General features: G+C 30.6%; 1 protein-coding gene across 1 annotated transcript in view; it reads left to right on the top strand.

Annotated features, from left to right (window-relative positions):
* Positions 1-16,092, top strand: part of LOC123527795 (uncharacterized) — a 28,284-nt gene extending 12,192 nt beyond the window's left edge. The window contains exon 3 of the mRNA XM_045307468.2: positions 10,698-16,092. Within this exon, the coding sequence (XP_045163403.2) occupies positions 10,698-15,550 (4,853 nt within the window). The 3' untranslated portion in view covers positions 15,551-16,092. The remainder of the gene's footprint in view (positions 1-10,697) is intronic.
* The last annotated feature ends 1,545 nt before the right edge of the window (positions 16,093-17,637 follow it).

Here is a 17,637-nt window from a genome sequence, read left to right as displayed (position 1 = left end):
AAATGAAAATTGCACTTTGAGCTCTTGTCGTCTTGAAGTTGGTAATGGTGTTTTTTATCCAGAAACAGAATACACAAGTATATCAAGAATATATGATGATGTAATTAATTATTATTATAAACAAAATAATAAGACTACTGGAAGTCTTTTAAATAGATCAAATTTTCAAGAATTGTTTGGATTTATTCATTTTAACTTGGAATATAAAAAGGAAGTAACTACAGAAGATCCTAAGCATATTACATTAACAGCTAAATTAAATATTCCACCAGCAGCTAATATTCGTGTTTACGCAATTGTATTGTATGAAGAAACAGTTGAAATAAATACTATTGGAAATGAACTTGTCATTGTTTAAATGAACTTGTCATTGTTTGTTTAAATGAACTTGTCATTGTCATTGTTTAAATAAAATAAATATAAATTAAATAAAATAAATATAAATTAAATAAAATAAATATAAATTATATATAATGACATCAAATTATATTGAATATAAAGTTAACCTTACAGATGGACAAAAGAAAAATTTAGCCCAAGCCTACAACAACAAAATTCCACATACTTTTAGATTAAAACATGAACAATTACATGGAAACTTCCCTTTACTTTTAACAAAAACACAAATTAATCAAATTAAAAAAGCTGTTGCAAATAATAAGGGATTAGAAATTACAATTTCAAAAAGTCAAATGTCCAGTCAAGGTCAAAATGGTGGATTTTTAGGAGCTTTAGCTGGTTTGTTAGGAAAAACAATTCTTCCAATGGCAGCAAAAATAGCTCCAAAAATATTAGCCCCTCTAGGCATTGGTGCCCTTTCTGGACTGGCCAGTACTGGTGTTAGTAAAATACTTGGAAATGGTATGATTTCAGTAGCTAATGATAAGAGAAATATGATATCACCATATCTTACACCTAATCAAAGAAAGCAACTAGTAGGATCTGGAGTGATTAAATTAACACAAAAACAAAAACAAGACGGTGGGTTTTTAGGTATGTTGGCTGCTAGTCTAGGAATACCTTTGATTACATCTTTGTTAAGTGGAAAAGGACTACAGATTGATTCTCAACGAAGACCTTACAGACGAATTCCTATAGTAAAAAAAAAATAAAATTTATAAACAAACCAATATCTAACTTTGAAATAGAACAATGGGTAAAACAATTAAAAATTAAAAACTTTAGGGGTGTGTTTAGTAGAAATAATTTATTAAAATTAAAAATAAAGGACGAGTGTGGAATTATAAATTTGGACGACTCTATTGGTCCTGGAACACATTGGGTTTGTTACTTTAATACTTTGTATTTCGATCCATTTGGACTTCCTCCGCCAAAAGAAGTAATTAAGTATATACCAAATGTAAAATACAACAATGTTCAATATCAAGACAAAACAAGTATGCTTTGCGGATATTATTGTTTATTTTTCATTAAAATGTTACAAGATAAAGTACCGTTGTATGATTTATTGTATAAAATACTAAAAATTAATAATCAAAGAGTAAATGAACAAACTATTATAAATTATTTTAACCAAGGACATTTATTTAACTGGAATAATTAATATAATGGGAATATTCAATAATATAAATGAAAAAGTAAATAAAATAGAAAGACAATTAATAAGAAAACCTCCATTGTTTTTAACAAGTTATACCCAAGATACCGATGGTGGATTATTTCAATGGAAAACTGTAAATGCTAGTCCTGGTTTAGTTCAAAATGGTAATAATGTAAGAATTAATTTTAATTGCATCTTAATTATTCTTGTTGATGCAATTAAATTAGATAAAGGAGAAGCTAAATTACAAATAAAAAATAAAGAAAATGTAATTCTTCAAAGTTATCATGTAAAAAATAATAGAAAAAATGAATCTATTTCTATTAATTATGCAAATGAATTTAAAATAAATGATGTTATTTATATTAATTCTTTAAATGTTATGAATATTCAGTTAACAATTTATGGTTCTATAATTTAAGTTTTAATTTAAGTTTTAATTTAAGAATTAATTTAAGTTTTAATTTAAGAATTAATTTAAGAATAAGCTAATGTATCAATACCATTATCAAGAATATATCTTTTATCATCATAACATGATAAAGATGTTTTATTTATAACATAACTGGAAAGATTGTGTTTATCAGAACGAATAACTTTAAAGGTGTGATTAGTTTGGGTTGAATTAAACAAAGTATCTTTGTAATTTTTATGAACTATTGTTTTCTTAACAACAAGTTTTTTAATTCCTTTACATTTTTTAACATTAACTTCATTTTCTAATAAATAAGAATACATTTTACTTCTTAATCCGACAAATTCAACAATGGGAATGCCAGCAGCTTCATCTTTAAATTTTCCAATTACTTTTTTATTATTATCAAAATAAAATTCTGATTTTGGGTTATAATCACTATTATCAAATAAATCTTTGTCCTTATAAAAATCCTCATATGCATCTTTGGTTTTTATTTCATAACATAATGAATCAGTGTCAGTAAACAATAATTTACAATTACTCTCGTACTTTTCCTTAATGTAATTATAATGAAAATCATACATTAAATATTTTGATAAATCTAGAATGCACATTCCAACATAACAAGGTCTGTTTAATAACAAACTTTCTTTTATTCTATGAATACCAAACAAATTCTTGTTAAACACCGTTGAACTAACAAATGAAGGTTTGGCTATGTATTTTAATAAAATATTTTCATCATGAGTTAATTTAATATTAACCCTCTTGCGTAAATTTTCCATCGTCTTACCAAATACAGAATTGTTCATTAACTTAAAAAAGTCCTTTTCAAATGAATTTTTTGCTTTAGATCTTTTTTGAGTATTAAAATCAATATACTTTTTTAACCAAGGACTTTCATCAAAAGTTAATATTTTATGTATTTTTGTTACTTTTAACCCTAATTGTGTATATAGTTCAAGATTTTTAAAATGAACTACATAATTTTGTTTTTTCATTAAAGTTGGAACTAACTTCTTTACATTACTTTTTCCTATTTCAAATTCTGTTTTAATATTTTTACTATAATTGGAAAGCCATTGATCTGGTATAATAATTTTTTCAGGAGCTAAAGGATAATCGTTGTGGGTTTTATGTAATTCTTTCGGATATTCAAGATCACATTCAACTATAAAGTTAGTTTTACCTTTTGCAATTAATTTCTTAAATTGTTTTTCGGATATAAATTTAAAGTTTCCAGAGGGTAAAGGTTGACACATAGCCCAACCGTAAAGATTATTGGCGTCAAGGTACATAATGTATTTGCTTTCTTCTTTTGAATTATAATCTTTCATATATTTATTGTTTGCTTTACTGTATCTGTTTGAAATATAACTTATTCCTCCTCTCAGTCCCTTTTCAATAAAAAGATACATATCAATATCAGTTATTAAATCTAACTTAATTCCAGTCATTTTTAACATTGCATCCCAAGCTAAACCAGGACTACTAAAATAATGACAAGGATCTAATTTGTAGTACTCTAAACATATTTTTCTAAAATTTTCAAATACGTCAGCTAAAAGTAATACGTCAGTTTTTAAATATAGATCATGATATTCTCCCATTGTTTTTATTTTAAATTTTTTCCAGATATTTTTAGCATGTTCGTATTCATTATCAGATATATGTGTTTCATTTAAAATTGAATAAAAATCTTCTTTAGAAGGTAATTTTGTTTCTTTGAATTTTTTAAATGAATCCATGTAATCATATGGATAAACACCTTTTGTTTTTAATAATTCTATATTTTTATCAAATTCTTGAGATAAGTATTTAAATTCTGGAATATTTTTTACTAAGTTATCCAATGATTGAGACATAAATTGGAATGAATCAATAAAGACCAAGTCAGAAATCATAAATGCCATATATCTTTCCATATTGTTAGGAATAACATTAATTTCTTTTTTGAATTTCCCTATTTGTTGCATAATAAAATGACCGTCATAACCTCTTAAATTATGAAAAATAACAGGAATTTTATGTGTTAGTTTAAAATTAATATTACATTCTGAGTGAGCACTTCCTCTAAATTTTCCTGTTATATGACAGTGATCACGTACTTTGATTGAATCTTTTATATATTCTTTTTCACAAATATGACAAAACTTTTGTTTTTTAAATTCACTTTCATCTTTTTTAGACATTCTTAGTTCTTTGTTAAGTGCTCTTTAAATATTTCTTTACAATATTCCTCTTCCTCAAGCATTTTTTCAATAAACTTGTAAATGCATTAGGACCTCTATAAATCTGGGTTGGTTTAGTATATTTATCGTCATAACAACAAACAACTTTATAGCCGTAACCACAATCTATATGATTTTGATATGGTTCAGTAAATGAAGATTCAGTTGATGGTAAAGCAGTTAAAACTTTTTTAGTTATTGATTCAAAATCAGCATAAATTACAAAAGGTACTGCTAAACCTTTATGATAATTTTTAAATTGTACTTTACTTCCCTCTTTTGGCATTTTTACACCTTGGGTACCATTAATAGCTAAACAATTTGGAATATGTTCATTTAATATTCTTTCTTGAGTAAAATGTTGTAAGCAACTTTTACAAAAATATTTTCTATGTTGGTTTTTGGGTTTTTGGGTTAGTCATTAATCTATTAAAGTCTTTTATCCAAACATAATGTTGGACTACAGTTCTTGAGGGCTTACAGTCATCATCAGTTATTTTATCATTTATTTTATCATTTATTTTATCATTAGTAATTAGCAACATGTCACAGTGTTCTTCGTATTGATACTTTGATATGTACAATGGATAAATACTATTTTCTTCATATCCAAATATATTAAATGATATTTCATTTAAAACTTCTATTTTAGGTATTTGATTTAATGTAACAGGAAATTTAATTCCAGTATAATCAAGATCGTTTATATGTTTTTTATAATTTGAAACTCTTTCAGAATTTTTTGTTACAGGAAATTTGTAAGCTAAATGACACCATCTAAAACATTCATTATCATCGTTCTTTATATTTATTAATCCTTTCATTGAATTTTGTAATGGTTTTGGTAATTCTAAATAACTTGAAGCAGCCAATGGACTATACTTATATCTATTTATATAATGAGCATCAACTGACTCTATTCTCCAGCCACTTCCTTCAGAAATCCAATTACCAAATCTATTTATTATTTCATCAAAAGCTTGATGTAAAGTTTTTTTTTATTTCGTTTGTGTTAATAATTTCTAAAGCCTTTGATTGAAAATAAGCTGATTTATATATTGTATCAGTTTTATTCCATTTTTACAAAAGTTATTTTTAAAACAACGTTTATTTTTATACCTTTTAAAGTTTAAGTTCAGATTTAAGTATTTCATAAGAGTCGTTTATATTTAAATATAATTGATTCTTTGGATCTTGTCTATATGTAATTTTAATTTCAAATTTCTTATAATATTGTTTTGTAGATCTCTCGATTTCCATCTATATATTATATTTAGAAAAAAAATCTTCAAGCAAAAAAGGATTAAAAATAATTAAAAAATAATAAAATAAATAAAGTTTTAAATTATCTTTAAGAAGAAATAAAATATTTAAATTTATATCTTTTTCCATTAACTTTTGATATTCCACATTTTACTCGGTTTGTCCCTTCACAACACATTTTTATTAACCCAGCATTAATACCAAATTCTTTAGATGCTTTGTAAGTGCTTTTATATGTTTTTTTTTTCATTAGTATCACAGTCGGTTACAATTACTTTTTTAGGATTGTTTTCGATAATTATTTGGTCTGGGACAATCACATAACTTTTTAAAACTAGAGGTTTTAGTACTCGAGGGTACAGCATTTTCTTCTTCAGTTAATAGACAACCACAGTCCCATTCAATAAATTATTTTTTAAAGATAAGGATCTATAACATTTGTAATTTATCAATGACATGATTTTTATATTCATCGCTAACTATTTGATCAAGTTTTGATTTAATAACATTTCTTCTTTTAAGAACTTTCTTATATGAATTTTTGTCTGGATTCATTATTTCTCCTAAAGTGCTAGATAATTTTGGCATAATCATTCTATCTACCTTTCTATTAACCATCTATATATAATATACTTATAGAAAAAAATCTCTAAAAACGCACGTAAAATTTAATACAGCTCTTCTTCTTTTTTACTTTATATCCGTTAAGTTTAAATTCCTTCATATACGTTTCAAAAGGCATTGAATATTTTTTTTCTTTCTGCATTTCTAATAGTATTGTAAAAAATATCCTGAATAACTTGTTTCTCTTCTTCTTTATTTACTTTTCCAATCCGTGCTTTTGTTATTAGTTGTTTTATTTTTTGATGATGTGCTTTTAAAATAAATTTCTTGTCGTCAAGTTTTAGTCTGTTAGTAAATATGGTAATTACTGATGGAACAGCGCCAGCAACTGCTACAAATATAGGAATAGCTGGAACAAGTGCTAATGCAGCTGAACAACCAAAGACACCTGCTGTAATATATAATCCGGTACTTACTCTCCCACAAAATTTATAACTTTTTCTGTAAGCAGCAGCTAGTTTAGTTAAGTGAATGATTAACTGATCTATTGTTTCTATTCCATTATTAGAAATTAAATTTTTATGGACCATTTATATAATATATTTTTTAAATTAAATTTCTTTCAATTCACTAAATGGTACCCAACTATTAAATTTTTCATTGTAACCTTTCCATTTTACTAAAGCTTGTTTTTTCTTATAGTTTCGTCTAATAACTTTTTCTATTCTAAAACCTTCTTGTGTAGTAGGTAAAAGTTCTTGTTCATAAAATGAACCTTGAATTATTTCATCATTTAAATCTTAATAGAGTATGTTCTGGGATTTGTATTATTAATTTTATATAAATTATAATATTTCCTCTGTCCAGTTTGGTGTATATCCTTTTCAAAATGTCTTTTAAGTTTGCTTAAACGAACTCGATCACCAATTTTAAATTTTGTTTTACTCTTTGGTATCTTTAAATCACCATATAAATTAAAGTAAACAGTACCTTTATTTAAGTTTTTACTAGCTTCGGTTGGTGTCATTTTTATACTAGAATGTTTTGTTTTGTTATATTTATCAACCATATCCTGCAAATTATCTAAATAAGTATAAGTATTATTTGCTGTAAAATATTTCCACATTATTCTTTTTAAACTTCTATTAAATCTTTCAATAACTACAGCCTTTCCTTCATTAAATGTATGATACATATTAATCTTATTTTTATTCAAAAATGATTCAAACTTTTTATTATAAAATTCTTTTCCTTCATCTACCCATAAATTTACTGGTAATCGTCCTTCTAATATTATTTTTTCAAATGCTTCAGTAACAGATTCTCCAGTTTTATTCTTTAATGGAATAACCCAAGCATATTTACTAAATATATCAATAACGGTTAACAAGTACTTTACTCCTTTATTATATTTTGAAAAAGCTTGCATGTCAACTAAATCAGCTGACCAAGTATCATCAATATCATAACTATCACTCTTCGTTTCCTAAATTTCCTTTTAATTGGTTTGTGTAATTCTTCTGCTAATTCATCGCTCCATGTGATTCCGGGGGTATACTCTACCCCCTTTTCCCGTTTTTTGATTTTTGTTTTTGTCCGAGACCAAGTGTGTATTTCGTTTTGATAGCTGGTTTTACAACTAAATGTTTTGCAATCTTTTCTCCAAATGTTTTTGATTTAGTTTTATTTAAATTGGAAAGCATTTGCTTATCACATGTACCCTTTTTTACACCACTGTCATAGCAAAAATCATGGTCCATACATACTGCATCCAGTTCATTGACAGGGGGTCCATTATCTAGGGGATTTCCTGGCCCACAATAATTATATCCTGGAAGTGTTAAACCTTTCTTAGGTAATAAAGGTAACATTGCTTTGTGAATATCTAAATTACCCCCTGTACTTTTAACAAACTTTGATTTTATTTTTCCACAAGATGAACAAGTAGCCTTTATCATTTTTCTCCCGTTTTTTGTTGTAACATAATGAGGATTTATATTATCAGTAAATCTTCTTTCTTTCAAACAATATATTTTATTCTGTAAACTCATCTATATCATATGTATTTAAAACTTTTTAGTTGGTTTTTACTGGGTTTGAAACCTGTGGATTTTAAATTGTCCGGCATTGGTCAGTTCGGACCAAAGACTAAATCTTTTTTTGGTTAAACCAAAGGTTTTCATTCGGTTTAACTAAAGATTTAAAAAATTTTTAGGGTATTAAGGGTACTAAGTTAGTATTTTAAGTTTAGGGTAAGGTTAAAGTCCACTTATAGAATAGGGACAAGGGGTCAGGGGGGTCAGAATTGAGTTCGCTTCGGTAATTCTAATACTACTGAAATATTTCCGTACACGAAGCAATTTAGTTGCTGAAACGGGTAAAAGTCCAAAAATCTGTGGAATAATTTGACTTGTGTTACATTTTCAGCTCAAATATTTGAAGACTGTTTCACTCACAATTTAGCATAATTTTATAAGTATTGTTACTTTAATTGACTCATAACATTGTTGAGTTGCGTCCCTTACCACAGACACTTGTGGGTCAGTACCCCTCCCCCTCCGAAGCCGCCCCTGACAACCCTCAGTCAATTTATTTTCGTTTTTAAAACAATCTGAGCACTTGTCTCGATCATCCAACGACTTCTGTTGCCATTTCAACATGTTTAAAAAATTCCCATATTCTATCAATGCTTTTCTGAGCATTGATAGTATATGGGAGATTTTTTTAAACATATTGAAATGGTAACATAAGTCGTTGTGTGATCGAGACATGTGCTCAGTTTGATTTAAAAGGCGAAACTATATTAGCTGAAGGTTGGCAGGGGCGGATTGTGAGGGGGACAGGTTCCGATCCCCAAGTGTCTGTGTCCCATACCCCTATTCATTTTACAGTTCTAGTGAAATATATTAGGTTAGGTAATGGCTTTCAAAAATGTCTAAGTAATGCCATTTTTAACAGTTTGTAGCATGCACGACCCGTCGGCTCACAGATGGTTGTTTTTCAGCATATTGTCAACTTTTTAAAGATTTGCATGAGCAGTTTCCGCTTTAGACGAGTTGGGATCAGTATAAACGAAATCTTGATAAAATAGTCATTTTCTGAAATGATGAGGATTTAACTAACTTATTTTGCAAAAGTTTCTGAGATAAAGCTTTGAAACTTTCAACACGTGTGTAGTGTCAAGTTTCAGGCAAGAGTACATAACTCTATAATGGATTTTGGTCCCTTTTAACTTACAGATCTTGGTAAAGTTTTTCGTTCCAGTTCATATTTTGTGTAAACTGTTTGGCATAATTATGGCTTTGAAACTTTTATCATTTTTGTTTATTATAGCTGTCTCGTCTCTATCTGTAGGCAAGAGTACATAACTCTTTCAAATATTTTGGCTGTAATGGACTTGGAAATTGGTACAATTTTCGTACAAGTCAACGTTTTGTCAAAACTATTTGACATGTGACTTTGAAATTTTGAACTCTTGTTTATCATCATGAATTCTGTCTGTAGGCAAGAGAACATAAACCTGTCAAGTATTTTAGTTAAAGAATGGTCCTTTTTGGACAGGTTTCAGCTTTTGTACTAGGCAACGTTTAGTCAAAATTATCTGACATGTGGCTTTGAAACTTTGAACACTTGTTTATCGTCATAATTTCCATCTGTTGACCACTGGCACCAGATCAGAAAGAAAATGCCTCCGTACGTGTTATACCCTACCCCTAGGTATTCTATAAGAACCATGGTCATGAACGGGAAAATATACTATCCCGTTTCAATCGTACATTCCTCAACTTAAACGCGCAGTTCGGTGAATGGGTACCTAGTATATTGAACAAGCGATAATTTATCTTCCATCGTGCACCAGTCACATTGTCTCAATATTCCATATTGCTGAGATTATCAACATATTTAAACTTTCGTCAACGTTACAGAAAAAACTTGCGTGACCTTCCCTAATTAACATCCGGTCTAGAGGTCAGGGCAGTGTGCACATGTTTGGCGAAATGTAAACAAACAAAAACAGAATTTAAAAAAATCACAATTTTACACTAAAACTCGAAATGATGAATGAAATTCATCTTGTATATGATCTTTAATTTGAAATCGTACATTGGTCTGCATCTGTTCTGTTTATTTTATTCATTTTGCACATTTATGCTGCATTTTCACATTTTAGCGAACACGTGTAGCAAAATGACGACTGACATACATTTTCACAACAGCCAATCAGAATGGTTTTGTAATCTAGAACGGAACTTCACCAGGGAAGTTCAAGCAAGTTTTTTGTGTAACGTGTGTGTGCGTGTGCGTGCGTGTGCGTGTGTGTGTGCGTATGTGTGGACGTCCGCGTGCTGTATAGCGGATTTTGGAGGCAGCGTTTTTGGAACGTGGCTTTCAGTGTTATATATTTATCCTTGTTTTTTTCAATAGTTCTGGGTATAAGACACATATATTTGATAAAATCATTATTGTATTAATCATATTATAGCCAGCTTAAAGAAAAATAAGGAAATACAATGGATATCGAAATAGGGGGACGAAATGAGTTAACCCTGAAGGGGTGACAGAAAGGAAGACGAACTGACTAGGGCACGAGTTGGTTGTACATCTTGAATACGATCTGCCTTTGTTTGTTAACCTTTCTTGTCATTTTGCATGATTTCAGGTGACTGCTTCTCGGAAAACTATAGTTATCCATTTGAACAAGATCTACCCTTGCTGGATTACGTACGGGATTATAAAAAACTCGTCGGCAGAAAATGGCTGTTTCAATTATTCGAAAGAAAACTACTGCATGTTAAAACATCGTCTCGCGGGATAGTCTCTGTTGCAGAATTCGGATATGGAAAATCTGCGATCATTTCCCATTTGCTCTGCGCAAAGCAAGGTGAAAAGGGGCGATTTCTGAGAGACCATGTGACTGCATTTCATATCTGTAAATATGACGTTGCTAGCACACAATCACCAGAGAGATTCATCAGACGTATGGTGGGATTCTTTGCAACGCGAATCCCGGAATACGGCAGTATAATTTCCTTGCTTTCCGAAGCATCTGTTTTGTATGACAGCGAAAAATGTGCCAAGGAGCTAGAAGCTTGCTTTGATCAGGCCATCAGAATTCCATTTAAGAAAATTAAAACTGAATCTTCTACCAGGATAATAGTTATAGATGCGCTTGATGAATGCTATCATTCGTCCAAAAATAAGAATTTTATCTTAGATTTACTGTCAACACGTATTCAGTATTTCCCGAAATGGATACAATTCCTTATAACAACAAGAGATATGGTACTATTGCAGACTTTGCGAAAGTTAAAAAGATTACATCTTTTAACAAATGATTCCAACAATCTGAAAGATATCGAAGAATACGTCGAAATGATTTATAAAGAAAGTTCTGGTATTGTCTATTCTAAAAGTCGGACAGTCATGAAACATTTACGTGAAAGCAGTGAAGGCAACTTTCTCTATATCATACATGCTTTACAATATATTGAAAGCCCAGAATTTAATGGTACATTGCCTGAATTACCATTGTCTCTAGAAGATATCTATGAATTAAACTTTGACCGACAATTTCAAGGTGGCAAAACATTCAGCATTGCAAAAGTAATTCTTGAAGTTATATGTGCAAGTTTAACACCACTTAACAAAATAGGTATCTACGACATATTGAAAAATAGTGAGACTATGAACACGACATTTACAGAGTTTGAACAGGAATTTGAAAAGCTAACATTTTTTGTGAAAGCCGAAGACGGTGTTATTTTGAGGCATAAAGCAATACACAGTTGGTTAATAGCTTCATCTACCGGAAGATACAAAGTGTCACTTACTAAAGGACATATACTGATTTCAAAGCACTTACTAAAGACGGTAGAGAAAGACGGAACGGGGGACATTTTGCCTTTGGTGATTCATCTGAGTAATTCTAAAGACCAGTCACTACGAAAGGTTTTTCTTTCCTTTGATATCAAAAAGGTTATGTATTTCGAGGAGGAAAATGTCCTTCAAAATCTAATTAGTATGACAAATTCTGAAGATGCACTTGAACTTCTTTTATCTCACCATCTGGATGTAAACATTATTGGCAAAAATGGAGTAAGCCCAGCATTTCATGCGGCAGCTAAAGGACATCTTAGTCAACTTAAGCTACTCCTTCACAAAGGTGCGGACTTGCATTTTGTTGTAAACTCTTGTAGACGCTGTAACACATACTTAAATGATATAACAAATGCTATAGAGGAGATAAAGACAACATTCTATTCTGGATATGGATTACTTCATATAGCAGTTCAGCACGAATCTACTGACGTTACCAAGTATTTACTTGAGGAGATTTCTTTGGATCTCGAAAACGCTTTAGGACAACGGCCAAGTGATATAGCCTGCGAAATTGGAGATATTGAAGTCGTGAAAATGCTTATGTCTAATAAATCAGATGTTATAGATAATAAGTGCTTATATTTAGCTACAAAGAATGGTCACTTCGATATAGTAAAGTACATTCTAGATTCAGGTTTCCGCCCCAGCTGTATCGCAAATAAAACTGCGACGAATGAATTAGATAGAATAATGCAGTCTTGTAAATGTGAAAATAGCCCACGTGTTATTTCTAGTCAAGTAAGACCTTTGGACACGTGGTGGATCGTCCTCCAAGAAACGCCGCTTCATTATGCAATACGGTCTGGTCACTCAAAGATCGCTAAGTATATTACAGAAAAAACAAAGCGGTTGAACAGATGTACCGATGCATATGGTTATACACCTTTCTTACTAGGGATAAAGCACGATAGATATCAAATAACTCGCATGTTGAGAGACAGCGTGTCTAAGGATAAATGTTCTTCTTCTGCAGCCTTTTTGACACAAGGAAACGTCGCTGGTTATGGTACAGTGATTTATGAAAAGGGCGAGGATATTTGTCCCGAAGGTGCTACATTTGCACATTTAATTGCAGTATATGATCGGACAAAAGTGCTTGACATTTTTGAAAATGATAAAGATCTAAAATGGAATATCATAGACAAGTCTGGCAACAGGCCTATCCATTATGCAGCAAGACATGGTAGTATAGGTTTTATGCGATTTATGTCTACGAAGTTTGGCAAGATTGCGTTCGAAGAAAGGTCAAGCAATGGATCAACGGCTTTCCATGCTGCGGCTATAAGTTGTTCTGAGCTGAGCTTAAAAGTACTTTCAAATGATTTCCATGACACTGTAACGGACTTCAAAGATAACGAAAACAGAAGTTTAATTCATTATGCTTTAATGTGTGAACGCGGCAGATATTTAGACTATCCTCAGTATAGACTTACCTTTCAAAGTCAAAAATATTTATTTTCCCTGACAAATATTTCACATGTTGATAATGATAGTCGAAACATTCTTCATTATATTCTGAGGTTCGGGCAGGACGAAATGCTTCATTATCTTCAAGATAAGTTTACAAACCAATACAAACGTATGCTCAATTCAGAAGATAAATTTGGATTTACTCCAGTAGCATCTACAATACATTTTGCACCAGATGTAAATGCTATGTTTTCGTCTGATATTAAAAAAGAACTGTTTAATGGCGAAAGTATAAATACAGGAAATGAGCGAACTAAACGTTTGCTCTACCATTGGGAAATCTGTCTAATTAACATTCTGAAATCTTCTTTTCAAGAGAATGCCAGTTCCTATTTCATAAGAGACTTTGACCGAATAATTGTAAAGAGTCCATTTTTGACCAAAGCTGTTTTAACAAATTCTCTATTAGCGAATTCCTCAAATCTTGATGCCTCTTATGTGAAGAAACTCATTGTAAACGGTATACGGATGGCCCGGTTTTCAAATCGTGAGCACATCTTAGCATTGTCAGTACAAGCAATTTCATATGTCTTGCCTAAAATTCTTCATGACTGTGGAAAATCTTTGTTTCGTTCACCTTTGCATTATATTGCATTAACTTTTCCGTGGACACTAGACAAACATAGAGACCAGTTAAATGTATTCTATAATATTTCTAATATTTCCAAGAAAGCTATGAATGAAATGGACTTGCACTGTAGTACAAGCAATGGATTGAATCTCCTTCATTATTGCATCAAAGGAGGCTATATTAAACTAGCAAATTATCTGATAAAAAGAAAATTACCAATAGTAAATGAGAATGTGTCTGCCACTGATGTTCTCTACATGACTGTGTTTGCAAGGTTTAACGACAAAGTAGAATATAACAATTCGATTCAATATTCGAATGTGGATACTTTTTTGTCGAAATTCATAAAGGAAAGAAAATCAGAGATGAAGGAAAGTGATTTCTGTAGTAATAAACCTAATAAATTGTCGTTGGTGCATATGTTTGCTGTAAATGGAATGGACAGAGCTCTTAAAACGGTTGCAGATTTGTACGGTATTGGAATCACACATTGTAAAAACATTCATAACTTTACTCCAATGTACTTTGCGCATTTGTTCGGCAGAGAGTCAGTTATAGAATTTCTGGAGAAAAAATCTAATTTCATCTTCCCGGACGAAAGCGCTGCGGAATTTCTGTTGCTTAACATCATAAACAATTTTCCGCAAATGAGAAGACAAAACCCTTTTCGCTGCTTGACCTCGAAAAGAATGAGCACTCTAAATACGAGAGCTCTTATACAAAACTATCAATGTTTAAAGACATTTTACGAAATGCAGTTTGTAACTTTAAATAAATATTTTATTCACAATCTTGTGTATGCTAGAGAGGGCCTCTACTTAGTTGGAAAGTTTGTTCTGAATTATTTAGATTTAAAGAGAATATATAAGGATTCATTTGGAAATCAAACTATATCAGTCTGTAGTAAATTTGTAAAATCAGTGATAAAAGGTAAAGAAGCATTGACCGGGATTAAAAACTGGAGTGAAATTCGAAATAATGATCTTTCCTGGACAAGTTTATATCCTTTCCTGAAAAATATTCGCATTTCTCTGGATTTACCTTCTGATTCGAAGTTGATTCCGTTCGTTCAAGCCAAAGTTCAAACAGACTGTTCATCTCAGAGTGATCGGTATACATGGCATACAGTTATGTACCTAGAACGAACACTTAGAACAGTCATTCAGAATTTACAAGACATAACAGTCTTAATAGCGCTTATGGACCAAAAAGCGTTTGTGAGAATACAAAATATGCCATTAAGATTAAATGTCCTAGAAAGGAATATTTTACCCAACTTAACTGAATTTGGCTTTTCTGCATGCCACGAATGCACGTCTTGTTTAGGGCCGAACGTCGTTTATATCGTAAATCGCTTCCGTTACTTGAATATTTTAAAGTCAACAATAACATACAAACACATTGACAGAAACAGGATAGATGGTCAATTCCTTCTGAGTAAAAATGAAAGAGAACAGTTGCATAAGAACACGCAGTTTATATACAAGATGATGCGTAGAGCAAAAAGAAGACAGAAATGGATGCCAGTACATTTCAAAAGTGAAATGACAAACCACATTAATTTAATTGCCATTGTAACTGATGAAAGATAATAATGAAGCGGAAGAAATTATCTCTTCCGGATTCCTTAAATATAAATCATTTCATTTATTTTGACTTAAATCTAGTTGCAACATTTTTATATGTGTGCTTACTATTAAAGTGCATGTAAAAGGCTTTGTCAAACCGAGCCTAATTTCTTGATTAGATGCTCTAAATGTTTTAAAGTTTGCCTTTGTGTATGAAATATTTCATTTTTTTTTATGTATGCGCGATCATTTTCGGTTTCAAAATATCCATATATCTCATAGCCATATGGAATCTGCGAAAAATAAATATACAGATAGAAATCTAAACACGGCAGCCCGTTGCCTTGAACTGTAATAGTACGAATCTACGATGTTGATGCAACATGTGATGTGTAGAAGTACTCAGCAATATATTGCCAAATATCATAACATGCATGCATTGTTTCATGACATTAAAATGATCTTCATAAAATGAAAAACATATGTGTGATAATCTTTTATTTCTCTTTTTTAATCTGACTTGTAATGTTCGGTTTTATATATGTTAAATACATATATTTATATCATGTTTAGTTGTGTACATTTCTCAACTGATGGTAAAATCCTATTCGTCTATTAATAAGTACTTGGGTACTATGAGTTAAGACAGCTGTATCTTTACAAGGGTTGTTTTGGTGTTAGAAACTAAGGACGTTTTGGACTAAGCTTTCCTTTGCATCTTTTACTATTATAATAAACTTTCTAAGAAAAAATAAAACGCGTAAAAATGTATTTTCTCCAAGAAGAAACCAAACATCTTCAACATATCTTGTCAATAGTTTGTTTCGTGTCCATAGATAATTGTTAATGTATCATTAGTATGATAGGAATCATAGGCAATTCATACTTGGGGCTTGAATCAAAGTCGGGTGGAATAAAAACATCAGTATATAAAAGATTCAGGTACTATTATCTCAACAATGTGATATTCCTTCAAATGCACAAAGCCGTTTGCGTGTCGCTACAAATTACAGAAAATGTAATTACATTACAAATACAGACGAATGGGACCCAGGAGACCTATAAATTTTTTGTCTTTTTCTAGGTAGTTCTGCACGTTCGGATCATTTTTGTCTTAAACTTAGAATTTGGTTAAACCCTGTTTTTAAAACTTCAGAATATACTTAAAAAATTTAGGCAAATAGAAAGATAGGGTCGAATACTTGATTACATGGTGCGAGTCTATAGAAAAAAAATTATAGTTTTTATTAGATTTTCGGGGCCTCCTTAGCCGAGTGGTTAAGGTCGCTGACTTCAAATCATTTGTCTCTCGTCGATGTGGGTTTTAGCCTCACACGGGTTCTTCTTGTGAGGAAGCCATCCAACTGGTCTCCCTCTACTGTCAAAGCTGGAAAACTCGCTATATGATCTGTAATTGTGTCGATATAACGATAAACCTAACAAATTAAATAATAAACTATTAGATTCTCGCTAATAGACTTTTTTCCATGATACAGAATTTGATGACACCTCTTACAATTATAAATTAACATATGGCCTATAATTATGACTTAAATGTATAGTACTGCATGCTTTGATTTAAGATAAGAATAAGACAATTTTCGAACTAATGTTGATATATTATTAGAAATTATTTCAGGTATCACATATTTTGATACCATATTTCGTCTCTAGAAAGATAGTAACTCTATTAGTTTTACTGATAGGCTGTCAGATATTCCTAATATGCTTTTCGTTTCCGTACGAGTACGTAATTCAAACAAATAAGTTCCGTTTTACTGGAATGATATTTGCAAATATTAGTTGCAATCACAAAATGAGCGTTTTTCACAAACAATTTTTACATGTAGATATATCTCTTTGAAAGACTTAGATCGTAATGTGAAATCATTTATCTATATTCAAATCGATTGATCATTGGGTAGAAATGTTTCTAAGACATTAACCCCTTTTCTGGGAATTTTGAAATTAAGTAAAAGGAAAGGACAGATTTTCCAGTCTTTCTCTGAATTTACATTGAAATGTTATAAATAGTGGGTATGGTATATGTGGGACTCTAAAGAGAAAACTTTCATCAGACGTCTACCAATCTTTTTCAAAATATACAATAC

Source organism: Mercenaria mercenaria, chromosome 14, assembly GCF_021730395.1.
Source record: "Mercenaria mercenaria strain notata chromosome 14, MADL_Memer_1, whole genome shotgun sequence".
Lineage (NCBI taxonomy): Eukaryota > Metazoa > Mollusca > Bivalvia > Venerida > Veneridae > Mercenaria > Mercenaria mercenaria.
This window is presented reverse-complemented; position numbering and strand designations above follow the sequence as displayed.